At 43.1% G+C, this 12705-nt stretch overlaps 1 protein-coding gene across 2 annotated transcripts in view; it reads left to right on the top strand.

Annotated features, from left to right (window-relative positions):
• OXSR1 (oxidative stress responsive kinase 1) overlaps positions 1–12705 on the top strand; it is a 1686100-nt gene that overhangs the window by 413293 nt on the left and 1260102 nt on the right. For both annotated transcript variants that reach the window (XM_069647752.1, XM_069647753.1), the window contains exon 4: positions 3089–3230. In XM_069647752.1, coding sequence (XP_069503853.1) covers positions 3089–3230 — 142 coding nt within the window. The remainder of the gene's footprint in view (positions 1–3088; positions 3231–12705) is intronic.

The raw sequence follows: 12705 nt of genomic DNA, 5'->3' as shown, positions 1-12705 counted from the left end.
ACTTTGAGTCCTTGCCCATCCTAACACTTGCTACCCTCTTTTCTCGGGACATTCATTAGAAAAACACAATCTGGCCTGTCATTGTCTTTCAGTGTGTGCCTGAGAGGGTGAGGTTAGGTGGGGATGTGTATCCTCTGCGCCGATACGATGTGTACCCGAGAATTGACATTCCTTCTCAAGAAATCAGCCCTTGGACAAGATTCTGGGCCTCTATTCACCCAGGCATGGCTTGCGTTGAATGGGCCTATTAATGCATGCTGGTTTCCCTGCTCTCCTTCCACACAGCTTCTCCATCTGCCCCCTCAAGCCCACCCGTGGATGCAGGGGGAACCTGTGACGGGGGTACCGAAATGCGACCTGGAAAGTCCTCTACCATACTAAAGTCTATTCAAATCTTTCTTTAGTTCTGCAGTCTCCTTTCTTAATATTAGTATACATTCCAGGGAAATTTTACATCCTTTGCACCAATGTCTGTCCCCATCACTCAGTCCACTACCTACTTTCTCTAGCAGCTCTATTCTGTCTGTATAAAGGACAGGGACAGTTTGGTGTACGGGGTTCATAGCAGCAGTAGTTTTACATAGTCGCCAGAGGCTCAAACCTGTTACCAGTAACCACCTCCGCAGGGTAACTGATTACAGACAAAGCATCTTGCCCCTGCAGCTTTCCCGTCTGTCCTCCCCCAGTTCCCTATACCCTGTGGAATTGCTGTTCCTGGGGCTCGGTTCACTTCCACCGGAATGCAGTAGGATCTCACCTCGTTTTCCCCTTATAGTGCCATATGGGGTTCTGATGCCTTTTGTTTTTAAGGGAACTAGGCTTTGCGCAATTCATGCTTCCCTTTTTAAAGAAATGATCCATATGTCCTCAATTGGAAATTATTATTTCCAGGACCTGAATGTGAGCAAGGTGGTGCGCAGGTGAGTAGAGAGTGGGGAAGGGGGGGTTCGAGACTTGGTCTGAGGCACCGCCTCCAAGGGCAGGGTGAATGCTGGGCACAGGTGTAACAATTTGGGCAGCAACACTCATATTCTGCTTTCGTTCCCATCCTGACTGGCCAGCTCTCTCCCTGCTAACTAGCTCTCGCACTGCTAATATATAATACAATTATAAAGCAAAGCGAGCTCTGGAGGCGAACTACAGTTATGGTATTGCAGTAGATTTGTAGATGTACAGACTGGATAGAACTATTTATCACTACATTTTTTGTAAACTTCTAGTTACATTTGTTTAATCATTATGTAAGAAGAAAGAAATTAAGCAACTAAGCAGAGTGCATGGTGTAACAGGCGGAGAAGTTGGTAAACTAGGTGAATATTGTAGTTTTGCAGCCATCTCACGTTCAGGACAGCTGGTATTAAGCAACTGGGTGATGAGAGAGAGACTGTCAAGGAGTTTCGGATCAGCTCAGGGATCAGTCTCTGGACGATAGCTCGGGGGCAACGTGCTCGCCTTGGAAGCGAGACAACATGGAGCAACACAAATTAGATCCCTGGGTCCGTGCTTAGAAATCTCTGGGTATTAAGCGCGTTATAACTAACCTATCATATTATGGGTTGAGCACCAGTTGTACAGCAGGTCACAGAACTAGGTTTGCCAACAAAAGCATTTGGCCGGGTGATCATGTGCATTTTCAAAAGTTTTCAATCGTCAATATGAAGCACTTTCCTCGACAAAATGAAATTTAGTTTACGCTGTGACATTTAGAAATGTTTCTTCCTGCTACACACAGTAAATGAGATCCTACCATTCCTCTTTCACCCAAAAAACACTCACCATCATCGCACTCATGTACAGAGTACACTATGTCAGCTGCCTATACCTAAGAATACCAGAACGACGGTAAAAATAAATAAATAATAATCAGCGCATCCAGAATGCTTCGGCAAGACTCCTGCTCAGACTACCACGAAGAGAACACATTACGCCAGCGCTGAAAATGCTACACTGGCTGCCAATAAAAGAGAATAAAGTTCAAAACGATGTGCATAACGCACAGACCAGACCAAGGCCAAAGAGTGAAGTTCCTAAAGGAAGAAATAACGGTCTATCACTCTGATCAAGCAATTACATTCGCCTAGTACCAAAACCTTACAACAAAAGAAAACTGAGGATCATCCTTCACTCAACTGGCAACCTCGACCTGGAATAACCTACCAAAAAACATACGCATCACAAGGGGTCCTTTGAACTTCAGAAAACTACTCAAAACGTGGCTCTTTGCTTCAGATTCAGGAGGAATCCACTAGGAAGAAAGGCCCTCAACAAAACAATAAATCCTAACTTACCCTTCCGTTATAAAAGCGGGGTTAGATGCAAACCTCCCACCCAGCCCCACACGCCACCAATCCCAAAGCATACAGGAATAGGTGGGGGTCACCCAACAGGATGGACAATAAGGGACAAGTGCAGTGACCACACTACACCTGTCACAGGACAGAGGAAGTAGCGGATATGAGCTAGATACACAAACCAAATATTAAGGATTTGTATAATGTTCCTTGATTGCCAAAACTATGCTGATATCAGGAAAATGTAGTTCACCTGATTGTTTTAGCCCAGAATACACTATAGGGATTCATGAATGCACTTTAAATTGGCTAATAGTGGTTCTAGATGGTTGATGGTGAGAACATTTTCAATTTAAAAAACGATATAAGAGCTTTAGCGACAAATGCTTTAGGGGGGGTGTAATGTGTTTGTTAAATATAAAATGTACAAGCACATTTTTTATCTGTTGTACTACAGCCAAACTTCAAATGGCACGATTAAACCCAATTATGTTTGTTACTTAGTGGATACATCTGAATAAATAGGTTACTGCTTTTAAAAACACAAGTTGGAAATCACTGTGCCTTTTGAAAAAATGCCCATTGCCAAAAAGTAAGTATTTTAGCCACTATTGCGGTTTCACACGATGTATGGATTTTGCGTTTTCAGAAGTGTACTGATTTTCCTTTCTTATTTAAACATATTAATAATTTGCAGAATATGAAAAGTGCCTAGCTTTTATTTTGGGGGAATTGCTTTAATTGTTTCAAATGTATCAGATTGAATTTTTTAATTATAAAACTGTTTTTGTCCACAGGCTCGGTGCTAGACATCATCAAGCACATAGTTGGAAAAGGGGAGCACAAGAATGGAGTCCTTGATGAACATAGTATTGCCACAATGATGAAAGAGGTTTTGGAAGGCTTGGATTACTTGCACAAAAATGGTCAGATCCACAGGTATTGATTGCACTGTTTCTACCAAGACATTGGAGGCCTATAATCCATGTTTAACCAATGTAGTGAACTGAAGCTTCACTTGATAGTTTTTCTGGATGTTGCCAAATTTTCAACTATATTTGCAGAGTTCTGCATGTTGTCTGACGAAACAACCACTGCTTGTTCTATTTTTTTCTTGTAAATCCTTTTTGCAATTTCTTTATTCAAATAGCCATTACAAAACAAGATATATTGAACATAATGTCCAAACTGACAGTGCCTTTTTCCACAAAGAACGTACACGTGGTCCATAGGGAAACATTAAAGGTATAGAATATTGAAATTAAACAGCTTGTTGAAGATGTCAGGGTTCTGTGCATACCAATACGCCAGCACATTATCCTCTTCAGGCACACTATCAATGACCTTTATTATCAATTGGAACTATGATAGAGGGTCGGTCTGATGTATTGTGTTCTCCATCAAGTACCGTCTCAGGTGACACCAGATGTTTATGGGTGTATTTCCTCTCATTCGTTGGCTCAGATTAGTTCATGCATCCACTGGTATAATGAGGGTGCAGTTTTGTCCATCTATCTCACAGCAATACCCTTGCTAGCTAACGGTAGCGCCAACACAAGGAACTTGCCAGTTGGTTTAGGTGTGGGCAGAGCAAGGGCAAGCAAACCTATAGGGGGGACATTCAACAGTAACCGTTTTGGTAATGGTTGCTAGACTAAAGTGGCCCTACGCCAAAACGCTGCTATTTTATGGCACGCCCTAGTGATGTGAATAAAGTTGACCTGAAGTAGTTTGCATTTGGGGCATGCACCTGTCGCTGAGGGAATCAAACTTCCACATTTTCAGTGGTGTACGTGTCTGTTATTGAAAGAAATCTATCTCGTCTGCCATCAAATTGTGTTCCATTGTACATAGACTACTGCAACCTCCCATCACGTCTTGACAGTCATGTCACCACGAGAAGAGGTGGTCATAGCAAGCTTATAGAGTGAAGATACAGTGCGCGCTGAGGTGTTGGAGGTTATCGGATACTGCAAAAAAGGGCTCCGCTTGGGTTCGTCAGGATGGGTATTTAGTTTTCCACTGAAGTGTGTTGGACATGGGAGTAGATTGCTCATGAAGGTTTTCATAGGTATACATTTGGTGTCATTTCTGCAAAGCACATCACATGTTTTTCACTGGGTAAAAACCACTGAGAAGGTTGGGGGGGGGGTTGGGGTCAACCCCCTACCACTGTAAAGATACACAACTCTTGTTTAATACACCTTGCTAAAATCCCAACCCAAGGAGCCTTTTGAGACTTTTGATTTGTATCCTTTGAGAAGAACATATTTGGATTGTCGTCCAGAAGAAGGATGCCATTCTTCTGGACGAAGACCATCCCTCTTTCTTAAGTTTATGGTGTAAGGGCTGGAAATAGGTTTTGGAGACAGGACGATGGACTCTTTTTGGTTTAGACTAACAATTTCCTTAGTCTTATTTGAGGCATGGAAACCCCTCTTAAACTAGGGTCAGATGGCCGTTCTTTTATTTGCTTACTAATGAAAGTCTACAGCCAAAAGCATGCCACCTGTGTCGGTCTATAACTTCTAATACACCCTTGTAGTCCTCATTCTTAGCTTGGGTACTTAAGTTCTGTCTTTAGAGACGCAACTGCATTTTACAGTGTATGTAACCTGCCCCCAGTGAGGCTAGGGAGGTGTGCCAGCTTTGCAACACCCTCCTTAGGGGTCGAGAGAGACTGGGACAGGCACTCCCCATCCTCTGAGGAACTCACCAAGTCTTCTGTCATGGTGGAATACATGGGGAATGAGATGCACAGAACAATATACAATCCAGAGAATTGGTTGAAGAGCAAACTGAAATATACTATTACCAACAGGAAAGAGGATCTAGCCCTTTAAACGAATCCCCCATTTAACTGGGACAAGGAGATTGGAAGCGGAGGACCCGCAGAAGAGAGTCGAGGCAGAGAGACGTGTATGCAAGCAGGAGAGGCCCCCTGGCAGCGTAACACCAGGCAGGGGAGGAGCCACTGAGAGCCGAAGACCACGCAAGTTTGGAAACTGCTCTTGGACTAGAGCAAAGCATGGGAACCGCGCAGCGTCCACAAAGAGGAAGAGATTGAGGAACAGAGGTGGTGGTGTGGCCACAATGACTTTGTAGTGGGCAGGGCACCCACAGAACACCAAACTACAATGCTGCAAAAGCAGCAAACCCTCTAGATACCTGCAGCGTTACCAGATGTCATGGAGAGCGAGAAACTTGAGAAGACTGGGGCGTTGAGAATACAAGCAACCAAACAGACCCAGAGCGGAGAGAGGCCCCGACACCCCACAGAGTTCAAGGTAACGGGAAGAACGGGAGAACTGGGAGGCTGCTGGGTGTTCATTATGAAATAGCTTGAACTCTACTCGTAGGATTGACGAGACATTAACATGGAAGTCGAGGAAGTCGAGCTATGGGAGCGAATCGCGATAAATGCTGGAAGAGATATCAGTAAAACTGAGCTACAAATACCCTGGAAAGAGGGAAGGGTACTATATTTGTTAAGAGTGACTATAAACCAGAAGAAGAATCCTGTGTAGGGAAGGCAAGAGACCCACACGAGTAATTATAAGCCAAACAAATCAACCCAGGAGAGGGTGGAACCGTATCTATCAAGAAAACCTACCACAGCTAAGGAAATATATGCTACGAAAGTAAAGCTAAGAGACACAAAAGGGATTCCTGAAGAGGAGAGAAACCCCACAGAGCTTGTGAAAGTGTTAAAAGAACTTATAAAAAGGGTGACAAGACCATTTTGAAATTAACCTACTAATCAGAAGCTAGAAGGAGAAGGGAGACATTCTCCTGACCTTAGATTTGTTAGAATAGTAGTAGCATCAGTTAGGATTAGGTTTTGGACAGCAGATCTTTTTTGTATTTTATAACTTCCTGCCAACGGCTGAGCGCCTTAGTTATTTATATTGGCAGTGTAAGTTACTCATGGTGGCAACAGTAAAGACAGACACAAGTGATCACAGTTCAAGGATGTTTATTAAACTATATGCAGGTTGGAAAAATGCCTAATCTAGACCTTAACCTAAAATGGTAGCAAGCGCCGACCATCAAATGCAAATATGGCAGTCCTGGTGGCGTGTCAAATAAAAAGGGCCTTTACTAACAAACCTATTGACAAAAACCTACAACTGGGATAGTTTTCAAGAAAAGAACGAAGTGTTCACAAGTAATATGTCGGGATGCAGTAGCTTGGGTCTCCCTTCCCCACGTTTTGAGCCCGGGGTAAAGTGGGATCTTGGAGCACAGTACAGTCTCAAGCTTCCCCAGCACGAGACAACAGTTCCACTGGCAGCTATCGAGTTCATTGATGGCCAAGTCTAGTTTCTCTTGAAAGTATTTGTATTTTATTATTTATACAGCGTTTTACACCAGAGCTTTACAGGGTAACAACCAGAATACATTAAACATGGAATATAGAAGCAATAAAATAAACATGATTCAAACCAGAAAAACATCATGTAGAACAATTTGCATTTGGGAAAGAAGAGAAGAGGAGAGGTATGGGAAGGAAGAAAGGGAAAGGGGAGTGGGAGTAGAAGGGAGGGTGGAAGTCAAAGGAGGAGAGACAGGAAGAGATAAAGGAATGGGAAGGAGGAGTGGGGAGGAGAAAAGGGGAGAGAAGTCAGGGAGGAGGGTGAAGGAGTGTTTTTAAGGAGGAACGGAAGGAGGAATAGGTGGAGATGGAGCGGAGGTTTTGCGGTTCTGCATCGAAAAGGGCAAGGTCGTGTCCCTCCTTGTCAGCCTCTCAATATTCGCAGTTTTTTTCCTCCTCTTGAACTGCCAATTCTGCATAGCTGTCTTGTGTGGTCTGCCTTGCTCGTATTGTGCTCTCTTGTGCCACTTTTTATCCCTGTGGGGAAGGGAACGGGCCATCAGGTGTGTGTGTGTGTGATTCTGATCAATTGCCTGACTTTGCCTGACCCTTGTATTGGGACATGTCAGGTAAACGGTTCTTGTTTTAGTCTGTTCTCTTGTGGTGGTAGTGGTTTTGAATGTCCTACGTGGTAGGATGGGGAAAAGGTATTGAAAGGAGGAGGATACTGCGTCTCACCAGTCTGTGTCAGACTCCCACTCCCCCCATCCAGGTGATCCTCACTCACTGGTACACCCCCAGGAACTGGATCCAATCGTGATGGCCGTATCCTGGCCACCTGGATGACAGATCCACTGGGACTAGTTAGGGAGACACCTTCAGGTTTCTCACAGCAGTGAATACCCACATAGTAGACAAAGTTAGTTAGGCCTTTTCTTATCATTTAATAAATATCCAAAGAGAAATGTCAACACTGTGTCTACATCCTCCATCTGACCCTACAACCCACCCCCCCCCCCCCCTGCCTCCCCAGACCTCCAGCGTCAACCTCCAGGTTGTTTCCCCTTAATTCCAGATTTGTGGCATCTTGCACGGTCCTCCTAGCAAATCAGTCTAGCTTGTTTTTCAGAAGAAGTGCGTTTCCCAGCTGTGTTTAGCTCTGGTAATCTAATATGCTATCTCAGCCAAGCGTTGACTGGAGTGCTCACAGACAGTCAACGATCCGGCAGTTGGCTGCCTTTCCTGCCTGTGTGAGTGGAAGGACTGGTGCGCCAGTTTGGCTGATTCAAACGTCTGCATGTTTATATCAGTTAGGTACCCTGCAGAACTCAAATGGGACCCTCACTCTGTATATTATAGCACTGGAGGGGTTGAGGGAGCACGCTTCTTACCTCCTACTTTTCTGTGGGCTATCTGCTTGTTTTAGGCAGTCTTCACACTGCATTATGAGGTGCAGTAGCCATGGGTCCCTCTCCGTGCACAGAGAGCGCTCCAATAACCTCCACGCTAGACTGACAGGCTGTCACTGGGACTCGAAGGCAGCAGCCATGTCTTGGGGCACGATCCCAGTAAAATATCAGGGTGCCAGCCTCGATCAGTTTAAACACTCCAGGGCGCCAGTGCTCCAGCTATCGCCCAGGTGTTCCGTTGTCTCCAGCGGTAGGCTGTGGGTCCCTGTCGGCGCAGACCGGCTCACGAATGCAATCCCTAGACCGCATATATATTGTCTCAGATTCCGCCTCCCTTTTGCATTAATTTGACATGGGTCCAGTGAATATGCAATGCCTGTGAAGGATAATCAATAAGGTTATTAACATGCTGGTTGAGGAGCTCTGCATGGAGGCGTCCATATTCAGTGCCGTGCTTTCTATTGTGGTTTGATAAAGAACATGTAGATGCCAGCAACTTCCTCTAGTCAGTCTGAGATCTATTAAATCTGAGTAGATTCCATTGTGCCATCTTGATGAGGATCAGATGAGGTACTAGTCTAAGGAGATTAGACAGAGAAACCTGCAGGATTTGCTGGGGCTATGGAAAGTAAAGATAGGTAGTTGCACTCTGCAAATACAAATTTGTGTCCGGTGCCCTCTACTTTAAGGTGAGACGTGTGAGGACCAAACTAAAGATTTGATGAACAGGAGTTAAAAGCAGCTCATGGGTATCTGGCATCACCTGTAAGCAGAACCTACCTTTAGGAAATGAGTTGCCAGTACATAGATTACCGTAAATCTGACCAATATGAGATGCAAACTAGAACTTTCTGTCTAGTGCATATGTGACCCATTGTGCTTCAAACATCTTGTGTGTCATAATGCTTTAAACACATTCCCAAACACAGCATGTCATGTAGGTATGTTTGAAGAGAACAAGGTGGCTGGGTAGTCAAAGGTCGCTATTGGATGCTCGTGATGTCAAGCTAACCAGGCACAAAATAGGTGAAGCAGTTCCAAACTCTTGAGTGTTCTCCTTTGGTGTCCAACCACAATGTAAAACGTAGCCTCAGAATTAATAATGGCACTTGTATGTTGCAGCTTTGCTAGCCAACTGGTTTCAAAGAGCTTAATAACTGAAAAGACTGGTATGCATGATTTCTGGAAAATGTAAGTTGTATATGTCTGGCTGGAGAGAGCTTTCTCGCAGGGCAAACTAATGCATACAAATATTTTATGGTCTGCATCTGTAGTCCTCTAAAGCATTAAGGCTTGTTTTAATTGGGTTGAGCATTTGGAATGGAGTCTTGACGTAGCTCATGTGATTGAATAAAATATCTACATATCCTCAATCCTCAACTCTATAGTGTCTTTGTTTTTGTTGTTTTTATATATAACATTCATGTTTTATAATGTTATTGCATATTTAGTTTGTTTGTGTTTTGGTTGTTGTTGCTAGAGCCTAGATAATAGGTGGTGTACTGAATTATTCATACTTGTCGATGGTTTATGGTATGTGTGTAACATTCTGTTTTTTTAAAGTCATTTCATGGTATGTATTGCTGGTTCTATGTGTTTTACCACCCATTTTTTTTTTACACCGTCTTTATATTTTTCGTAACCTCCTGCGGTCCCAAACCCTTCCACCCCACACCATTGCCCCATATTGCCTTACCGAAACGCCAACCTGCATTTTGCAGTAAAAAATGAGGCAAAACAATTGGTGGAAACACATTACTGCAGTTAAATCACGGTATAAAGACCTAATAAGACATGATGGTGAGATTCTAGTGTTTTTTCTAATTCCTTTTGCATTAGGTGTTTTTGAAATGTGCATACATATCCCCATAATTCCTTAAATAAGCTGTAAATACTTGGTTATTATTTGCAAAAACCAAAGAAATATGCACAAAGTATTGGCACTTGCATGGTATAAACTTGGTGAAATGAAGGAGCTTATTTGGGCGCCCCAACACCTGCTGAGAAATGCACCCTTTTTAGTTACCCTGGGAAGGAAACTATGGCACAGAACTAAGACGCTTATCCATCTAAAGCGTCCATTTTCCCCAGAAGTACCAATGATCTCGGACCTATGTAAAACTGACATTGACCTGAAACACATCAGACTTTGGGAAAAGAAAGGGGTCTACACCTGGGGAGACTTGTATGCTGGAGGTACCTTCCGGGAGTTTGCATCGTTACAGGCAGAGGATGATATCCACACTGGCCAAATCCTATGGTACCAAAGGATCTGCTAAATAGCACGAAACAAATGGGGAAACTTGGCTTGAGGAACCCGACACAGACCCATTCACGACATTGTTCTACAACTTAGGAGAGGGATGGAAACCGGTGTCTCAAATATACAGCCACCTAAGCGACATTCCCAACCCGCGAAGCGCTGAAATGAAAAACAAATGGGAGGCAGATATAGGATGAGAGATGACAGACGGGGAATGGGACAGAGCGCTAACATTTCCTAAGGAAGTGTCTAGAAATCATAGATTCCGATTGATACAGCTGAACGTACTACACCGCACATACCTAACCCCATGCAAAATGGCGAAATTCAACAAACAAATAAAACCTAATTGTGTTTGGTGCAGGGCGGATAAGGCAGACCTACTCCACATGTTGTGGGAATGCACCAGGACACAGTCCCTCTGGGCTAGAATAAGACAGACATGTGGAAAAAGCGGGCATGACCAGGTAGAAGTGGACCCCTGAAGAATGCCTCCTGGGAACTTATCCCAGACTAGCCAAGCTCAAACATGTGGTAAGACTCATGGACATAACGTGCATACTGGCTAAAAGGACTATCGCAGTGTCTTAGTAAAAGCCTGCAGGGCCACAGTACAACGCATGGTACAATGAGCTGGAGCGGTGGATGAGCGCTGAAACAAAGGCATGGGAGGACAGTGTCGCGAGATCCACCGAAGACTCAACTATGACACTAGAAGCATGGAAGGAAATCACAAGAAACATGTTCCACCCCTCAGATAAGCTCCCATGAACAAGACAACCCAGACAACATTGGTCTATAACCAATGCAGCAACATCTAAGGAGAGACCCGCACAAACCCATACGGGTCCCCAGTTGTCACACCCCCCCCCCCACACCCCCTCTGCCTAGTTATCCCCCCCTTGCTGGAAAATATGGAACTAATCTATATGGACAAAACATGGACAGTTAATGTTGTTTTGTTTAAAATGTTACTGTTTTATTACAGGATGCTGACAATTTCATAATCAATGGCACACTTGTATGTCATGCAAAAGTTGTAAAATAATAAATGCCAATAAACAAATTTAAAACTAAATAAACTTGGTGAAATGATTTGTGGTTGGTGACAAATATTTTTCACTTTGTCTATTTGATGTGTGCGCAAATAGTACTTAAACATGTTACCGCTTTAAACATGTCTTAGTTTCTTTGACCTATATAAGAAACCGTTATTTTTTTGTGTATTGGCTATTTCTTTTTTTTGGAGTGGGCATTTCAATTGTTCTCATAATTCATACATTCTTAAATCCTTCTGGGAAGTACAAGTTTGCTTTTTCTCAAAATATGTGGACACCTTCTGTTGTTCAGCGCACTGCTTGAAAGGCAAACAAATGTTTCTGTGAACAGTGTGATAGCTAGAGGCAATGTAAAAGAAAATCTTCTTAAATTCTTTTGAGTCAAATTAAACATAGCACCTAAATATTGTTGAAAACCCTTGACGCACAAAGTATCAAACTTGGAGAACCAGAAAATCTCACATTCTGTGTGCCCCTCTACAAAGTTATTATTTTTCTACAGGCTACTCCACCTTTAGAGGGAGCACTGCAACCTTCACCAATCAGTGATGTCATTTTCTAAAATTGAAGCCCTCACATCTAATAGAGCTGTAACTTTAGGTTTTACAGCAGAGGAAGCGATTAAAATTTTGGGTTTAATCAGACACAAACCTAGACAGACCTTAGTTCATCTAACAAACCTGAATAATTGGTTAACCAGTTAGAAAGGCTGGTGCAACATTAAATTAGTCATAAATGACACGCCACCACGCTATCGCAATGCTACAAGGCACAATGTATCCCTCGAGGGTTAAGAATTGCACTAGAGCCAAGTAAAGTATATTCTGAACAAATGTTCCTTATACTTAATATTGCTTACAATTAAGGAGCTTTCAAAATCAGTAACCACCATAGAAACAGATCTAGAATCAATTAAAGCCACACTGATCAAATCCATTACCAAGGAAGAGTTGACATCTATACTAGAGGATATAAACAATAAACTGGACAGTTATAAAAAAGAAATCGAGGCAAAGGAAACAAAGTTCAGAAGAGATACTCTGGACTACAAACTAGACAGTTTATTTGTGGAAGAAATATTACCATCAGAACGATTGCTCAGAGTGGCAAAACTCCCTATAGTAAAAAAACACCAACTACAGGAAGTGCATCCTCAGAGGTATCAAGTGCGGATTCTGAACCTCAAGATACAGAACAAGAAACAATAATTCAGGTGGATGGCCAGGTAGCAACGTCATCCCGAATTATGAAACTGCCCTCTGAAAACATCTTTTTTAGACCACACAAATTATACAGATAGACAGATTATGGAGGGACCTGAATCTCGTCATCAAACCCGCTAGTGCTGATGAACACCACCCAATATAAG

Source organism: Ambystoma mexicanum, chromosome 2q (genome assembly GCF_040938575.1).
Source record: "Ambystoma mexicanum isolate Mex_15411 chromosome 2q, UKY_AmexF1_1, whole genome shotgun sequence".
Taxonomy (NCBI): domain Eukaryota; kingdom Metazoa; phylum Chordata; class Amphibia; order Caudata; family Ambystomatidae; genus Ambystoma; species Ambystoma mexicanum.
Note: the sequence above shows the minus strand (reverse complement) of the source record. Positions and strands in the feature narration are given on the sequence as shown.